The 17,549-nt window shown below is 39.3% G+C and overlaps 1 protein-coding gene and 1 long non-coding RNA gene across 5 annotated transcripts in view; one reads left to right on the top strand and one right to left on the bottom strand.

The window, feature by feature from the left end:
• Window positions 1-17,549, bottom strand: part of Ten-a (Teneurin-a transmembrane protein) — a 113,553-nt gene that overhangs the window by 5,064 nt on the left and 90,940 nt on the right. For 2 of the 4 annotated variants that reach the window (XM_033345371.2, XM_076624297.1), the window contains exons 10-17: window positions 12,830-12,856; window positions 7,703-7,822; window positions 5,792-5,976; window positions 5,213-5,364; window positions 4,251-4,909; window positions 3,856-4,091; window positions 436-3,758; window positions 92-275 (exon numbers count right to left, since the gene is read on the bottom strand). In XM_033345371.2, coding sequence (XP_033201262.2) covers window positions 92-275; window positions 436-3,758; window positions 3,856-4,091; window positions 4,251-4,909; window positions 5,213-5,364; window positions 5,792-5,976; window positions 7,703-7,822; window positions 12,830-12,856 — 4,886 coding nt within the window. The remainder of the gene's footprint in view (window positions 1-91; window positions 276-435; window positions 3,759-3,855; window positions 4,092-4,250; window positions 4,910-5,212; window positions 5,365-5,791; window positions 5,977-7,702; window positions 7,823-12,829; window positions 12,857-17,549) is intronic. The other 2 variants (XM_076624303.1, XM_076624307.1) reach the window with 2 other exon arrangements.
• LOC117163260 (uncharacterized) lies at window positions 11,563-14,269 on the top strand. The gene is made up of 3 exons (XR_013060075.1): window positions 11,563-12,009; window positions 12,105-12,726; window positions 12,805-14,269. It is a non-coding gene; the product is annotated as an uncharacterized LOC117163260 (long non-coding RNA).

Genomic DNA, 17,549 nt, shown 5'->3' with positions numbered 1-17,549 from the left:
CACCTTAGAACGCGTCAATATTGACCAAACTAGCTATGCAACCACTAAATCTTCAATAAGGTATCTCTCCTCGAGAGAGGAGTAAGCTTACCGGTTGGTTGGTTTGGTCGGTCTGTGTGTCTAACATCAATAGGGTCGTTTCCATTGAACCTGTATAGATGTAGATGAGTCGGAGTGTCCACTCTGTCCAGAACATTCTCCCACAAAGGAGACATCCACTGACCTATCAGTGGATCATAAACTTTGCCGTTTGGCATGTGCACTAAGGACGTTACCTGAGTTGAACAAGATTTAAAAAGATGTACTTAAATATAGAATATAAAACCTTAGATCTTTATCATTTTTATCACATTACATTAAAATATTATTATTAAAACTAAAATCCTATATACATTATATCGTTTAATAATTTTACACTATCCATCTCTAACCTACCTGATCTAAGAGTCCACCACAGAAGTCAACAGGCAAATACAAATAAGGATTCGAGTCATAAACGATATGTCCATAGGGTGATCTCATAATTTCCCTAATGCCTTCGCCATATTGGCTGAAAATCATGATTGGAGTTCCACACTGATCGGTGGCGATATAATATTTATGCCGATAGACTTGAGCGTAAATTAAGTGTCCCCTGTCATCATACACTAATGACATCAGTTTGCCATCCCTTGGACTGTAAATCTGGCTGACTTCATGAGGACGTTTCTGATTGTTGTAGAAGAATTGGGTGACGTTTCCGTAATTATCTTTCCTAGTAGCCAAACGATCTAGATGATCATAGTAATATCTGACATCGAATCGTCCACGTTTAGTGGCACGAACTAAAAGTCCTTTAGCGTTGTAGTTGAACCTCTCCTCTCTAGCATTCTGCACCACCAAACCTCTATTATCATATTTATACAATCCTTCACCGAATTTAACAATCCTGTCCAAGCTATTATATTCCATAGGTATAGTGTTCCCTCGATATGTCAATGACAACATATTTCCGTTTGCGTCGTACTTGAATCCCCATGGTTCTTGAGCTTCTACCCCAGTCAGCTGACCATCACAGTCCCAGGTGTAATTTTTCACATTGGTGTAAGTGTTAACAGCAACATTGCGCGTATAAGTCCTAGTCTGGTTGATACGATCGCGAGTATCATGTGTGAATTCCATCCTGAAGACCTCCAATTGATGAATCGTCAAAGTCACTTGGGTCTCCAAAAATCTATCATCCGTGATTCTTGAGAATAACGCAGTTCCATCGAACACGGTGGTTTCATTAGGCTGAGGTCTGGTTATTTTGAATTGTCCAATCTGCTCCAGCATACCGGTTCTAGGACTATATGCCATGGTATGAGTTGGAAGGGTCTGGCCACCAATTCTACCTTGTACATTAATCAATCTGAAGTTTGAATCATAATCGAACGTAAACTTGGCGTTGCTGAGACCAGTCTTTGCACCAAAGTCTATACGTTCCTCAACTAATAGACCAGCGCTGTATTGATAGTCCCACTTGTACTCTACGTCTCGTTCAGAATGGATAACTTCTGAAGGCAAACCACTTTCTGTGTATCTAATTTCACTCTTTCCATCACCGTGAACAACTTCAGCAAGCTGTCCTGAAGTGTGATACCTGTAGACGATACGAGCTCCATCTCCAGGGAATACAGTTTGTAATAAGTTTCCATCGTGACTATAATGTTGAAGGTAAGCTCTGCTGCTGCCTGGTGGAGTATAGGTCACTCTAAGAAAACCTAGAGAAGCCTGACAGGAAAACGAATGTTTAGTTCCTGATGGGAGGATGATATGACGTAGTCCACCATCATCGTCATATTGCAAGGTGAAGTGCCTATCGCTGGCCAGGGTAATATTGGATAATACGTTGAAATCGTTGTAGGTATATCGTTTGGTTCCATCCTGATTGCTAGTGACTTCAGCCAATTGTCCGTGTCTATCGTACCCATAAGACTCATCAGACGGGCCCCATTTCCAGCTTTCGATCCGATTGAACCTATCATATATGATACTGAGGTTGTAACCTTGCTCATGCGGTTGCCAGGTCAGAGGAAGGCCAGCAGGGTCAAAGGTAACAGTCAACAATGGATTTCTTGCTTTGTCATAGAATGTTTCTCGCCTGAAAGCTTGTTCGAATTCTACACCAATCACGCGAGTGTCATTTACCCAGATTTCTCTGTTCAAAGTCTGTTGAGTGTGGCTGACGTCGCCGACAAGGTTGTAGGTGGTAGTCATTGTGTTGGTTAGTTCACCTAAAGACATCAGTTGGTAGCTCCACATTGGCAACATTTCAGCCTCCACAGGTAGTGCAGCTTCCAGGAGAGGATGTTTTGTAGTGGCTGCACTTAGCACTCTGCCACCACCAGGAAGAAGGACCTCTAGGCTGCTGTTAGTGAATGCGATCGCTTTCTTGATCTTCGTACCATCAGTAATTGTTAACACCTTTGATCTTTCGTTTTTCATCTTGAATTCCACGATTCTCTGCTTATCGCCCTTTGACAAAGCCTGAAGCGGGGCTGATACTTTAACTGATAAACCTTCGTCGTCGGACAGATCTGAGAATAGCTTCAATTTTTCACCAGTGGGTAGAATGACGTCAGTAACACGACCCAAATTGTCGTAATTGTAGATGTACGTTTCACCGCCTCCTGATCTACTTGTCAGTAATCCTGTTGAACCATCATACGCAAGTGCAATTTCGGCTCTTCCACGTTCAGACAATTTTTCCAAAAATCCAACTGCAGAAATCTTCAATTCAGACTTGTGATCTTGCGTATTCTCTATAGAATTGACCACGCTACTATAATCCCTTAAGAACTGAATCTTATTTCCAGCACTGTCTCTCACCGTAGACAACTTTCCAAAGCTCGTGTTTTTACTATACAAGAACGAATATCGAGTTTTACCAGACGTCAAGTCCTTCGTGGAAATGTGTTGACCATATCGATTAAACACATACACCTCGTTCGATGGTGGGAAAGGAATATGGAACTCTCCACTTTCGTCGTGATTTGGAAGATAGGGTTGTAAGGCAAGGATGTGAAGACTACCCTGATCAGCCACGTGTAGGACGCCATCTGGTGACACGGCTAGAGCAGAAATGGCGGTAAACTTGGCGTTCGATGACAATAAGGTTTCTGTACTACTGGTGTCATCGGTGCATGAACAACTTTCCAAATCCTTAGTGCTTGGAGTAGTATTATTACATTCGCATTGGCCACGCAACCGCTCTTGCTGTTGTCCAGCAAAATGAGACATTTTTCCTGAGCTGTCTACGATCTTGATAGAATTCACTTTGTGTGAATCACTTTCTGCTATGTAAAGTTCTCCAGTTGGACTGAAGCTGACAGCAAGTACAGAACCAAGAACTTCATCGGATTTCTTTATACTGGTAGTAGTCGTCACGTTCACCTTTTTCAGATCGCTATCATTGTTGTTTCCGTTGCTGTTAGTGTTACTAGTGCAATGCAGGGGCGTTCCAGCTACTACACGAACTTTTAGATCACTGGTGAGTTTCAAAACGAGCCTGTCATCGATGAAGTGAAGAGATCCATCCAGAGGACTTAAGGTTAATCCAGTCGGCCATTGTAGTTGAGCTTGATGAGCAGGTATAGCACCGACGCATGGAGCTGGTGACCAGTGATTATGGTGTCCATGGTGTCCCACTAACGTGTGGATGATACCGTGGGGATCTACCGCGCGTATGTTCCGTCCATCAGCGATGTACATGGTCTTGTCGGCAGCGATAGCGATTCCTGTTAATGTTAAATGCATAGAATTAGTTTATCTGTTTACTAGGTTAAGAAGATGATAATAGGCAAATGAATAACTAAAACTTGATCTGAAGTTTACCTTTTGGATGAGCCAATTTGGCACGGATAGCTGGACCTTCGTCACCACAATGACTTTCGTCGCCAGGAATGCACCTTTCTCCGCTTCCAACGACGGGTTCGATATTGAGGTTAGGATGTTGGACGTTCTTCAGCGACAAAGCTTTTAATATTTGATGTTTTTCTGGGTCACTGATATATAAGTGTCCGTCCGCCGGAGAAACGCAGAGATAATATTCGTAAGCCACTTGAGTTGCACTGAAAATACATATTTCATAGCTCATTCAGAAATTCGTTGATCTTAGAGATTAATAACACTATTAGACCATTCAGAAAGATTTCAATAAATAACTCGATCTTTCCTCTTTTCCTAAATATCGCTCTACTTTTCAAATTCCTATATTGCTCCAAACATACCTCAAAGTCAGAACAGTATATACATTTCCTTCGGGTGTAATCCTGCGGACTAAATTGAAGTCTCCTACATAAATGCTTCCATCTGGGCCACTAGTAAGCGCTACGGGTGTCAATAACCTAGCATCCTTAGCCAAACCATCGCAATCCTGGCACACCAAGCTTCTCTGCAGTCCAGTACCCATTACCACCTTCACTGTGCGAGGATACTGCTTGAAATGCATCGTGGTACCATCTCCTTTTTGAAGTATGCCTTCGTGGAAGTTGTAGTGATGGTGAATGTCTAAACCCCAGCCTCCAATATCCGAGATATCTACGTCAAAGCCTTGCAACGTGGCTGTTTGTGTCTCCCAAATCACTGCTGGACAAGTGGAATGTTGATAGCCGATCGAAATTCTCGCCTGTGCCACACCATACACCTTCTGCTTGTAAACGTTTCGCTTGTTCCAGGCGAATGTGTGCGTCAAATTTGGATCTGCCTCGTAGGTCTTCGTGTGCAGTGACCCTTCGATCTCTACGTGCACGTGCACATGCGTCAGCGATTTTGGGATGAATGGCCCGGTCAGCTGCATTCTCACAGTCGATAAGTAACCAGCCGCCTGGCTGCTCTGGTACATCAAGTGTAGATTCGAGCCCGGAATGGCGATGCTCTCCTGGACGATCTACAAGAAGAAAGGATTCAATGGGATGCTAAACTGGAGAACGGAAACATTGTGTTTGTCAGAAATTTGGTTCTGGATTGGATATCTGAATTTTAGATCAGAAAAGGGACCTGTGTATGAAGTGTGAATATGGGATTATATGATGCATAATAATTGTAGGGTAAAGGTTAGGAATTTTGGACGTTTAGGAGCAATAGCCATATTTGGTTTTAATTGCCCAAAATTTGTGAATTACATTATAAAAAATAAAGTTAGTTTCCAACATATAATAATTAACGAAGAATGTAAGAGAAAATAATTTACCTGACTTTCAGCGAAGACCAAACTTTTGCCTGGAAGGTCGCCCACTTTTTCTGGCATCCAAGTGCTAACGATGATGGGCCTTAACAGCTCGTGATCGTGCTCCAGGCACGGGCCATGTTCGCTAAATAGTCCCATCGATATCCCTGGGGAGCCTATTATATTGTATGCCATAAATGGTAAGGAACTTAAAAACATAAAACACTTAAGGACGGAACAAAGACGGCACACACGAGCAGCAACGGGTCCCTTATAAATTCCTCTTTGCACGTTGAAGAAGGATGACGATGAAGCAGTAAACAATTAAATAACATTCACATTTCTCAAATATGAAAAAGAGAAAGAAAATAAGAACTGATAAAAAAGAAAACAACAAATTGTAAATAAAGGAATTATTACAAACAACTGTTGTAAATAGTTATTATAAATACTTATTATAAATAGTCATCCAATTTTTCAAACATTAGACACTTTGGACCACCGTTCATGTTTAACACCAATTGATTCCGTGACACGACAAAACGTGAAAAAAGGTAGAAAAACAAAAAGAAAAGTAAATAATAATTGGAGATTCATACTTACCGACAGCTGGACTCGGAGGTTGATTAGATTTATGAGATTCGCCTTCCTCGTTAAGGGTCATCACCACAGGAGGCAGAACCACTATTTGATTCCATGGCACGAATACCGTCCTCGTGAGGGGTTTGAAGGGGCTACGCTGGAACTGAAGCGTCACCGCACCGCCTCCGTTCACCAACACGTCGAACCTAATCGAAGTACGTAAATGCATTTCAAACTATACCTTAGCTTCCGGTATTACATCGGGTTTACAGGCTATGGATGATCGATAAAGGATACGCGTCGCTAGAACCCCTTAACCGTCTCGAAATTCATGATTCTGGGGTTAATTTTAACGTTCAGAGTAGTAACACTCTCCCAATTTATTTTATGGACCAAAAACTCTCGCGAGTGAGTTTGATGTTCTTCGATGTACGCCGAGTGAATTTTTGTGAATAGAGGAAAGTAAATGGAATTTGGATGCTATGGTAAAATACAGAGCTTAAAATCTCCTGTGGCTAAACCTTAGGAAGCTCAAATTAAAATAAACATTTTCAGCAATATTTATAACTATATATTCTTTCACCAACAGCAACAGCAGAGCTTGTGGATATAAAAATTTCTAACAATATGTGTTCAAATATCGTTACTGGCTTCTAAGAGAATGCCCGAGCAGTGCCCTCTATCAGTCGTTCCTGTGACTCATTTAATCGCGCGACATCGACAGGTGGCAAGCTGAACTATGCCATTGGGTCCAGTTCGCCGCAACTTTTACCTGGACATGTTTGAAATCCGATTTGAAAGTCCTCTGTCGCATTACAAGAACAGAAATCATAGGAACGTCTCGCGTACAACAGATTCAATCATAAGCCGTACTCGTAATCAAGCAACGACAAACGCGTATTTATCAGACAGTCTGGCTGCAATAACTGCCAATCTATCACGGTCCTGTATTCATTAACCCGTGAATACAACGAGGGAATTCTACCTCGAACTTCTCTTTGGGATTACATGAAACTGCAAGTTAAAGAGAGAGAGAGAGAGAGAGAGAGATGACGCTAATGAGTAAGATAGATAGATAGGTAGAAGCGGAACTGTTATCGTTTCGACGAGTTCCGTCAATGTATAATTTCTCTCACGTTCACAGTTCACTATATTATGGTAAAATTTTGCCAGCGATCCAACCGGAGGGGGTAGCAAGGGATAGACGCAGGTCAGACTAATCACACAGGTTTGCACGGAGTAATTAGGAAGCTTTCGACATCATTAGCTCGAGCTTTGATGTGGTTTACCAGGCCAACTCCTCCGGCTCCGTGTTTCAGGATTATCCTCGCCAGGATTACTATATACCTGTTTGATATAGGTGTTTCACCATCTACCCATACTCCATCCAGTTTCCCCATACCCTTCATTACAATGCACCCTTGATCCTATTAGGAAGGACGCCCAAGCTGCCATACACGCCCATCAGGCGCAAATACTACTATATTACCCCATATGTTTGTGTATCTATTGATATGCGATTCTGACTTTTCTGTTTCTCCCTTTTTTTTAAACAGGAGTGGGGATATTGAGTTGGGTTGTTCGATTGGACGGTGTGAACTGCTGAGGTACTGATTTGGATTTTGCATAGTGTGAGAATTTGATTTGAATGTGGGTTGGTAGACATGTGTCTGCTGTTCCTTTCATCATCTCTTAGTAATTTTGATATACGAGAATATAGAAATCTGCTACAGAAATTATGTATATAGGATTCCCATATATGTGTATATATATGTAATAATTATATAAAAATCTATTACACGTATATATAATAGCTAAGCTGAACTAAAATTGATAATTATCTTGGTCCAGTCAATTGAGTGAATTTCATGTATAATTTCAATCGCTATTTTTTGTGATACAATGTGATAGAAAGTAAAAATTAGTACTCACCATCCATCAGCTCTGGTTAACGTGAATCCAAAGCGAGGGTCCCTGTCCACGGACACCCTGATGCCTACTATTCCAATTCCTTGTTCGGTTACAACTTGGCCTCGCATCACCGCAACTCGACTGTTATAAATCAAAGATATATCGAGATCTTTCGAGATCGGATCGTATCGTTGATCCGTTGAACCGTGGCACGCTGATTCGAAACATTTTAAATCCTATCGTGTACCAATCAACAGTAATGAAATTCCAATATAAAGAAAAAGTAATTAAAAATATCATCGAAAAAGGACAAGAGAGAGGAAATATACACATATTACAAATTCTACAATTTTTTGTATAAAAATAAAAATAGATTCAACAGGAAAAAGAAAAAAAAAGGAAATTCTCTGGACTAAAATTTCGATCGTGGAACGCATGTATTCCAAAACAAAGTTGTCGAGAGCGCGAACAATCGATTTTGTCTGTCAAATCAGCTTCCGCGGTCAACGGTTCAATGCGATCCAATATTCTCACTTCGCTGCCAATACAATCCGCAACTCCATTCGAGCCGGCCTTTACCGGCCGCGATAGTTCGCGCAAGAGGAGTTAATGCCACTGGTTGAATCCAAAAGCGATACAAATTGATTTTACAAACGGAACAATGCACGCGCCATCGCATGTATGCAGCGAACCCAGATGTCGCCAGCGTCAGTTTCTCGATCATGCTTACAGGTTAGCTGTCGCATCGTATTGGCAACGACGCGGGAACATTTTCTTTCAGTCACATTCACTTTCTTGCAATTTGCATGGTATTTTGTTCATGGTTGCATTCTTTTAAGAGGTTTTGTTCATTTCTTCTTTTTTTGCTTGACTGTGGGTAGTTGTTCTTTTTTTTTTTAAAGAGTATCGAGCAGATTGTCAATTCGGGAGCAAAAAAGAACACGATCGTCCTGAGGCAGGATAATAATAATAATAATAATAAATAAAGGGCGGGTAGTAAACTTTCGTGAGAGTAGAACTGCATGCATATATAATCATGTATAAATAGATATGTAATAAAGGCAATGAAAATATGTACGTAATAAGTTTCAGGGCTGGATTATCTGCGATATATAAAAGTTGGAGTATGTTGAAGCTGAATATTTTAAGCGATTTGTGTAATAGTGCTGAATATAATGAGATCGATATAGGTAGGTAAGATAATAATAATAATGATGATAATAATAATATATAGAGAATATGCTGTGAATCGGGTACATACGTACGCAGCTTGTTATGGGGCGCTGTGTAATGAGCAACGACATTTGTGAACGAAGATATTATATACGGTGATTCTTAATTACCCATCTCTATATGTTTGTGAGACACTGATTTAAGTAAAAAATGGAACTGAAAGAAATTATAATATTAATAATCATTTATAATTACTTTATGTATAAAAATTATGCAGATTATATTTAAAGTGCAAACTGTACAGTCGGAAGCTGCAACTGATTAAAACATTTTGCGCCATGTTTGGGGTATCATATTCGTTGGAGAATTGTACAAAAAGTTGTTTAATCGGAGAATGCTGTATGAAAATTCAACAATACCTATAAATCACAAACAGGTTGGTATCAGTGATTAGATATTTTCCACAAATGCCTCCCGCATTTGTAGAATATGGAGAAAGTAATCTATATCCGCAAATAAAAAACATCTTAAAATACTGAGAAAGTCGATAACTTTTCATTCTTGAGACTTAATAATGTATAAAGAAATCAATTAGAATAGAACGTATTTTTCTTTAAAAAAATAATTATAATCACGATAGAGTTGTTTTCACATAAAGAAACTCGAATTTAAAATATTTATTGTAAGTTATCCTGTTTAGTTCATTAGAGTTCATGAAACGTGAAAACACCTTTAATTTACATAGAATGAGTCTACGGGGGTGTCGAGATATTTACATCTACATTTGCCGAATTTATAATCAAGAAAATAGTTCTAATAAATAATATTAAAACAATAATTTAGTTTTACTTTTATAAACAGGTTAAACATCTTATATTTGAACATTCACCATGAAATACTGTTCTAATAAAAAATAATGAAGTTTTCTTAACATTCACAGTGCCCCTTCAAACTCATCTACTGGAATATATTTTCCAAATTATTCTCGCGTAATGAAGAATCATCTTTCCTTTGTCAATTTTAGCAAAATATGAAAATATGATAGAACACGTACAACAAGCTGCATAGATGTATTCGATATATGTATAAATATATATATATATATTCATTGGTCCCTAAGGGATTGCGTATGGGGGCATGATTCGTTCTTGGAGGATCCACACATTCCCCCGTGAATCGAAAGTCAGACGATATCTAATTCGTCCAAGGGACAAATGATCGCATCATCGTCCCGGAAAGTGAGCAATGCCGTGCACTTCCGGCTGCGCGCACCGTGCCACCATTCTCGTTCCATCGGCGACTTGGGGATCAAACATTACCGGGGTTCTGATCCTCCAAGTACGAGCATAGCAAGGTGGCAGGCACAGTTGTTACTACTGGTAAAAAAAAAATAAGAATAGAAAATCCACAAACCAGAGTGAACGGTATATAAAAAGGAAACGCAAATCAGTTTAACTCAAATTGAAAAAAACGTAACGGAAAGAAGAGAGAAACGGATATATATATATATATATGTACATGATATATCTTGTATATATATATATGTAGATCAATTTCAAGACACACCGACATCTGGCGGCGGATACTGAACCTAGATGTGTGCAAGACTGAATAATGGAAACGTAGAAAAAGAAAGAAAAATAGTAAAGAAAGAAAAATCAAAGAATGACGGTATCTCGATAGAGAGATCGCGCGATACACCGACGCAATGCCGAATTCTATCTCTCTTTGCTTGGAAATTTTCCCTCCATCTCGGTCAGCGATACGACGGTTATCTAAGTTATCTTTCATCGCGCCATATTTCTTTTCCTCCCGCGCGCGCTCACTTTCAAACGTGTCAATGACTTTCCTCTTTTCTGCCTGCTCTTTTTTCTTCTTTCTCGTTTTGAAAACTTTTCTGTGGTTCAGATACTCGTCCGTTTCTCATTCTCGAATAAAATAACATGTTCTCAAACGATTTCAAATGATCTCTTGATTCTTGTTCTTTTCAAAACGTTCGTATAAAATTGAAACATTCGAACCGCGAGGTTATGCGATATTAATTGAAGGAAATTTTTTGCTGTCTTCTAATTTATAAGAAATTATTTCCGGTTTTTGACGTGAACCACGGACGGATACGGACGAATCGATTTTCTCCAAAAGAGGGTTTCTGTCGTGTTTTGGTATGAGATATAACTTTCGGTGGGTAGATAGCACGGATCGGTTAAAGACAGACACAGGGCTTTTGGTGTAACGGGGTTATTGGCACATTGTAGACAGGTGATAACAGACGTAGACAAGGGACAAGAGAGGGAATGGTCGTTCGGGTCCTTCGTATCATATCCTGTATCATAAAGCTGTGTGTTGAACGGTTCCGATTTCGTAATTATTGCCGATCCGTCGATTCGGAACAATATAACGTGATGTGAACACGTTTTCTCATTCTCGTTTTCATCGTTTATATATATGTATATTTTATTTGATTTTGTACCACGATTTTGTATCTCCTCTACTGCATATGTATGTATATATATATATGTTGATAATGATGATGTATAATATTTTATATCATCAATTTATCTCGACAAACGACGGAAAGGAACAATTGAACAAAAAATTGGAACGCAAGAATATATATGTCTTTGACGCAAGAGGCGCGCAATAAAGTCAGCGTTCGTGTATAAGATGCTAGGGGACAAAAAGTCACTAGAAACAAATTCGACAAGGGGTTATGAAATACACAACGTACATAAAAAAGTGCAAGCCTGGCAACACAAAAAACAACACAAGACCAGACAGGATATATATCGTTACGTAAAAAATTACACGATTGTCAAACATACTATTACTTGGTTTGTAGCCGGTTACGGTATATATCAGGGCGATCATAGTAATAGTAGCTAAGAACTCAGCGCTAAACAGGACAAGATGACAATACATAAACAGAACAACAGAGAAGGAACGAAACAGAATAAAGAGAGAAGTAGAGAGAAGGGCGGACAACGGCAGGATTATAGACAACGATCATCCGACGACATATCACAGATAACACAGAGACACTTCGATACGATTATACTTTCAATGTAGGTGTGAAGAGAGTGCTCGACCCTTTGGCTGTGGCGATACGTTCACGCGATTTCGATTGATTTTAAATTTTCCCCGTTTGAAGGCTATCGGTAAAGTAGATTCGTTTTGTTATCGACCCGTCAAAGTCCCTAGATTAAAGGCGAAACAAATGCGATTTAGGTTTCGAATTTTGGTATCGTTACAGGGCTACAACTCAACTGCTAAACGAATCAGCGTAAATTTTGTTCGATTATCAAATACTCGAATTCCCTGTGTCGTACAAAAGTGATATTAACGAAGCTGGACCATCGAACCTCGTCGAAATTTGTTTTTCACGCGAACAGTAAGCGGCAGCCGTCGAGTCGGAGATGACAGAAACAAATACGCAGGTAGACAGGTAAAAAGGTAGCGACGGAACTAAAAAATGACAGAGCGACAGAATGGAAAGAAGAGAGGAAAACGATAGACAGGCGATTAAAAACGGAGTATAGAGGGTTTGAAAGGGCGGAGAGACGAGTCAAATAAGCGAGGTATGATCAAACACTGGCAAACATAATTGGTAACGTAACTGAATCGATAACAGGCTGAACCAGGGTCGATAGAATAGAAGAAATATAAAGAGCGTTGAAAAAGACCAACTGGGAATATATATAGAGTAGTATAGAGACAAAAACAATAACTGAAACGGAGAAAGAGAGAAAAAGAGAGACGTGATACGCAGGCTAAGGGTATGAACATACGTATACATATATAGATAGATTACATATAATGGGACATACGAAAAAACATGTAAGATGAATGTTACGAGCGAAACGAGCAAATAGAAGGTAACTTTTTCTTGCTTTTTTTCTTTCATTAAAAAAAAAAATTCTGTTTTTTTTTCTTTTGGATTAATGAACGATTAGCGAGAGAGCTTGAGCTGCAACTTACCGCGGTGTAAAGGAACTCCAGAACGTACTACGTGTGGGAAAAAACCAACGAGAAGAAAGGGCGTTACCACGGTCACAGAACCCGCGTTTGCGGGCAAAAAAACGGACGCGCGTACGCAGCATTGCGCGAGCAATCGTCTATTTCGCATAATCATACCTTATTGACTTTATTCCCTTTCTTTTGCATCGTTTTTCATTTATGTATTTCAAATTTTCGCGCCATCGCGGCATAACCGTTTCGATATAGCGAACCTCGATTCCCTCTCTACGATTGTTTCGATCGGAGGTTAACTTCCGAAGGTTCATCCCCACTACACGACTCTAGACATCTCCCCCACCCCATTGCACGTTCGCGCCAAGTTTGATCGTGTACGCGCGAATCTCGCGGCGAAAATCGAATGCTCTATCGCAATGTTCCGCACGCCGTTACAGAAACAATAGACGTAGACACACACTAATCAAGCGTACCCATCACACACGCGATCTTCGCCAGTCACGCAACATGAACGCAGTCACTCACAGACTCATCCAACATAGAGTGGTAATACACGTGACAGACACAAGTTGGAAACTACGCACACACATCTGTATATATACGACGATTATACACGTGTATATAATATATATATATATATGTATGTATATATAATAATATCCATATATAAGTAAATATATATATGTATATGTAATATATAAAGGCAGAGTAAAGAGAGAAAGAGATGGAGAGCTCCAGCGCGTCTTCGCGTGATCGATGCATTTGGAACGGGTACTGCACACGCGTTAACGAGACATGGCCGTCGTCGTTTCGTTTGGAATCCAACATCGACGTCGATTCGAGATTCGTCCCGTATCGAGGGAGTCACGAGTAACGGGTGTCGCACGAAGGATCCTCTTATCGCGTCGCTCATCGAAGCCGAGCCTCGAACTGACAATGAGGAGAGATTCCATCGGAGCTTGGACTGCCATGTTGGCAGACGATCTTCGAATATTGATTACGCTCTGTCCGAGCAATCCCGATGCCAACCTGAATTTCTGATTCACCGGGATACTTGTATGCAGTCTGTACGCTCGAGATTCCATTGAAAGTGGTGGGGAGAATTAGCGTTCTCTGGGTCGTTTCATAAAAAACGACCCTTTCTTTCTTTCGCTTGGCGAATGATCCAAATTAATTTTATACTATGATACAAACTGCAAGTCTTACTCTACACCTTTTAATTTTATATATTTTCCAGAAAGGAGAAAGTAGTTACCGTAGTATGATTGGAAAACGGTGATTCTATGTAGAGATAAATCAAAGTTAAGAAACGAGTATGCTTCGCCTTGGCGGGAATTTTGAATATTGATATTGATTGATTGATGACTGAATATTTGATAGAAGTTATCTGATTGATCGTGACTGTCCTGAATTTTCAACTAATAAATGTTGATATTAAAAGTACTTCGAAACGTTAAAATTGATTGTAACTCATTTATGAAAGCTTGAAAAAATGATAGAAGATGATTCTGTTAAGTTTAACGAAATTCGTGTATTTGATTTTATGTATGTAATTATATATTGCCACCATTTTTAAGTGAATTTTATTATCAATTCAGCAAATTATTATATTTGCGTAAATGTATCAAAGATAAATGTTAAAAAGCAAATAATTCACAAGGGGTTTCATGTTTTACATCAGCATTCAAATGATTGTCATAAAAAGAACAAATAAGGTCAAATAAAATTCCTTCATGTGATATGTATCAATAAATATATGAAATTTTGAAATAGAATTAATGTTTAAACTAAGCAAAAGATATAAAAAGATAGAAGCTGTAGGTTGCAATGTTGTGAATTTGAAGAAAAATAAAGCTCATGTTATTATACAAATATTTTCTCTACCACTTTCTTATGCTTTCACTAATTGTAAGTAGAAAAGCTTACCTCAGTTCCTAGAATTATCTTGTAAACCACAATTTCTTTGTTCGTTACACAAAATATTTATATATTTAATCAGGATGTTTTTCATCTAGTTACCATATCTTTCTAAGTACGTCCTTCTGTTGAAGTTCAAATTTTCTCTCCGAAACAACTAAATAAAAATCTAAGTAAAAAAATACGAAATAAAAACCATTTTAATCAAATGCAAAAACAGACAGTCTGGTTATAACAATTTTGTTTCTCGTGCGTTAACATGTTTTATTTACAAAGAATCATTCTCGTCTCCAACCATAATTTACATATTAATTTCGTATCCTTTAGTCATTTAAAGTGCCCTCACCATAAAAAGAGATTGTAATTCTAACAGCGTTTTAAATGCAGACTGTACAAAGCTTATACCATTCTTTCGACCGGTGAAACACGTACGCGTAGCCTCCCAAGCAGAGTAGTTGCGTATGTAAAGCACATACAAAAAAAAAAAAGAAAAAAAATTTTATCCATGTGGATCGAAGTGGAAGAAGCGTTTCAAGGCGGCAGCAAGGGTGCTCGGAGAAAGTCGGTGATCAATACCGCGACGAAACAATGGGCGCTACAACAGGACCAAACAAACTTCCGTTCCGCTCTCCGTACGTCTCTTTCTCGGACACACACGGAACTATCGTGTATCATACGCAGAACGTTCGATTTCGTGGTGTTGAACTGCTAGTGGACGCGCGAGAAAAGCGACCGAACCGCGGCAGATTTCAAACTTGTGTCTACCATTTCTAGTAATAATTTTACTCGTGGGCGATCGACTCTCGGAATTCGTTGTTTCTTTCTATCGATGTTCCCTCGTACTAAAATAATTCAAGAAAAAGCAACAACAGATTGTAGTCTGATATTTGTATCAAAATATCTCCGGATAAAAACCGCGACTCGACCGCCCTCGTGCGCTTTATCTATGAATCTCCCATTGTCGGTGAACTGCTTAAACAAATGGCCGAAATAGCTGGTAAGTCACAAGAGAAATTTGGAAAACGACACGGTCTGCTTATCGCGTTACCGTTCAAAGGTTAAGTATTATTCTGTTCGTATGACGCGCTTGTTTTACGGAACAACGCGATGCCTAGAAGCTGTATATTGAAAAAAAAAAAAAAAAAGAAAAAACTTCGCACGGATAACTTAATCCACTAACCGACCGAGAATACCGAAAATTCAGTCTCTCGAATATTTTCTCCGTGTGCAGACTTTTTTTTTTCAATTTCTTTGTCTCTTTTTCATCTTTTTTCTGTCTTTTTTTTTTTTTCTTTCGACAGAATTTTGGTCTGTACTTCACAGTCTGTACGTAGAACGGAGCCTCTTTCGGTCTTCGGCTGTAGGGTGAATGGTGATCTGGTGGTGGCAAGGGTACACACAGAGGATAAACACTAGACAAAATACACGAATCCCCCGAAATACGCTCGCTGCCGCTCCGATGCGTCGGTCAGCACGCGTCCCGAGCAAATCTTCATCAGTGTCGAACAAAGGATGCTGACCGTGAACGCGCCCGATCAAATTTCTCGCTTTTATTCGCTTATCGAATTACCAAAGTGACGTATATTCGCGATATACTTCCATGAAGTTATTACTCCTTTATCTACATGTTACAGGGAACAGATGAATATACTGTTCGTAAACAGAATGGTTTCTTTATTTCGGAGGCTATGTGACACAAAGGATAATTCTACCAACGCTTGGAAAATAAAACATTGGTTTGTTGAGTTAATAGATGGATTCGAAGCGTATTATACGTCTTGAAATTGAGCGAAGGGTTTCAGTAAAAGGAGTTCTATAATTATTTAGTTCATTCAAAATACACGCTGGGGCATCATCTCCGAGGCTGATTGTTCGCAAAGCTATATTTATAATATTGGCAAGTTACAAAATTAGGTTAACTTAACAATAGGATAAAATTCGTTTGTTGCAACGGTAGGCGACGATTGGATAGCATTGAAACTGCACGTAAAGTAATTTTTATCCTATATGGTTACTTATAAAGTTACTAGATAGCTTTATTCTCTCGTTTCACCCTATGTTCGCTTTACGTCTATTTCAAATTCCCTAGCTATTCAGCAAAGCAAACAGTTTTGAAACCCATTTATCAAAACCCTTTCACTATTCTTAAGACACAGAGAAAACGCATATTTTTGTTATTTTATCAAACAATAAGTTACTAAAGCAAATATCAACGATTTAGTTTCATAAGGTGAAGAAGATTTGCAAAACGCGATTGCTTGGAAGAACCTTCGCGAATTCATCTCGCGAGACAAGATTCATAGCGTGGCATGAAACAGGACTAAACTGCTAGCAATTAATATCAGATGCACGCGAGGAAGCTCCTTTGATCGACAATGCTTCCGAGATGATCACTGACGCGTTCGGCATTCGGGGGAGGGAGAGGGTGAAACACGAGGAATAGGATGGTTAGAGGGTTGGCAGGGTTGTCACCCACCGGGGGCTCTCTTGATAATTCAGCTGTCACGGATATACCGGATTGTTTGGCATGGCGGTGCAAGTAAATCTGATTCAATCTTTTTTTCTTCTTTTCCACTCTTTTTTTCGACACTGAAAAATTGCTCACGATGGGGAAAACGCTACTCGAGTGCAAGAAAACAGTTTAACAACGAAACAATTCCCTTAAATAATTCCTTTCTCATTGTGATCTTCTATGTTTCGATATATTTGGAGAAAAAAAGGAAAAAAAAGCAAAACGACTAAAGACAAATATTTGTAAACTGAAGTGTAATAATATTTGACAACTATTGTAGTATATAAATCGCTATAA

The sequence above is a fragment of the Bombus vancouverensis genome, chromosome 2 (assembly GCF_051014615.1).
Source record: "Bombus vancouverensis nearcticus chromosome 2, iyBomVanc1_principal, whole genome shotgun sequence".
In the NCBI taxonomy this organism is placed as follows: Eukaryota; Metazoa; Arthropoda; class Insecta; order Hymenoptera; family Apidae; genus Bombus; species Bombus vancouverensis.
Note: the sequence above shows the minus strand (reverse complement) of the source record. Positions and strands in the feature narration are given on the sequence as shown.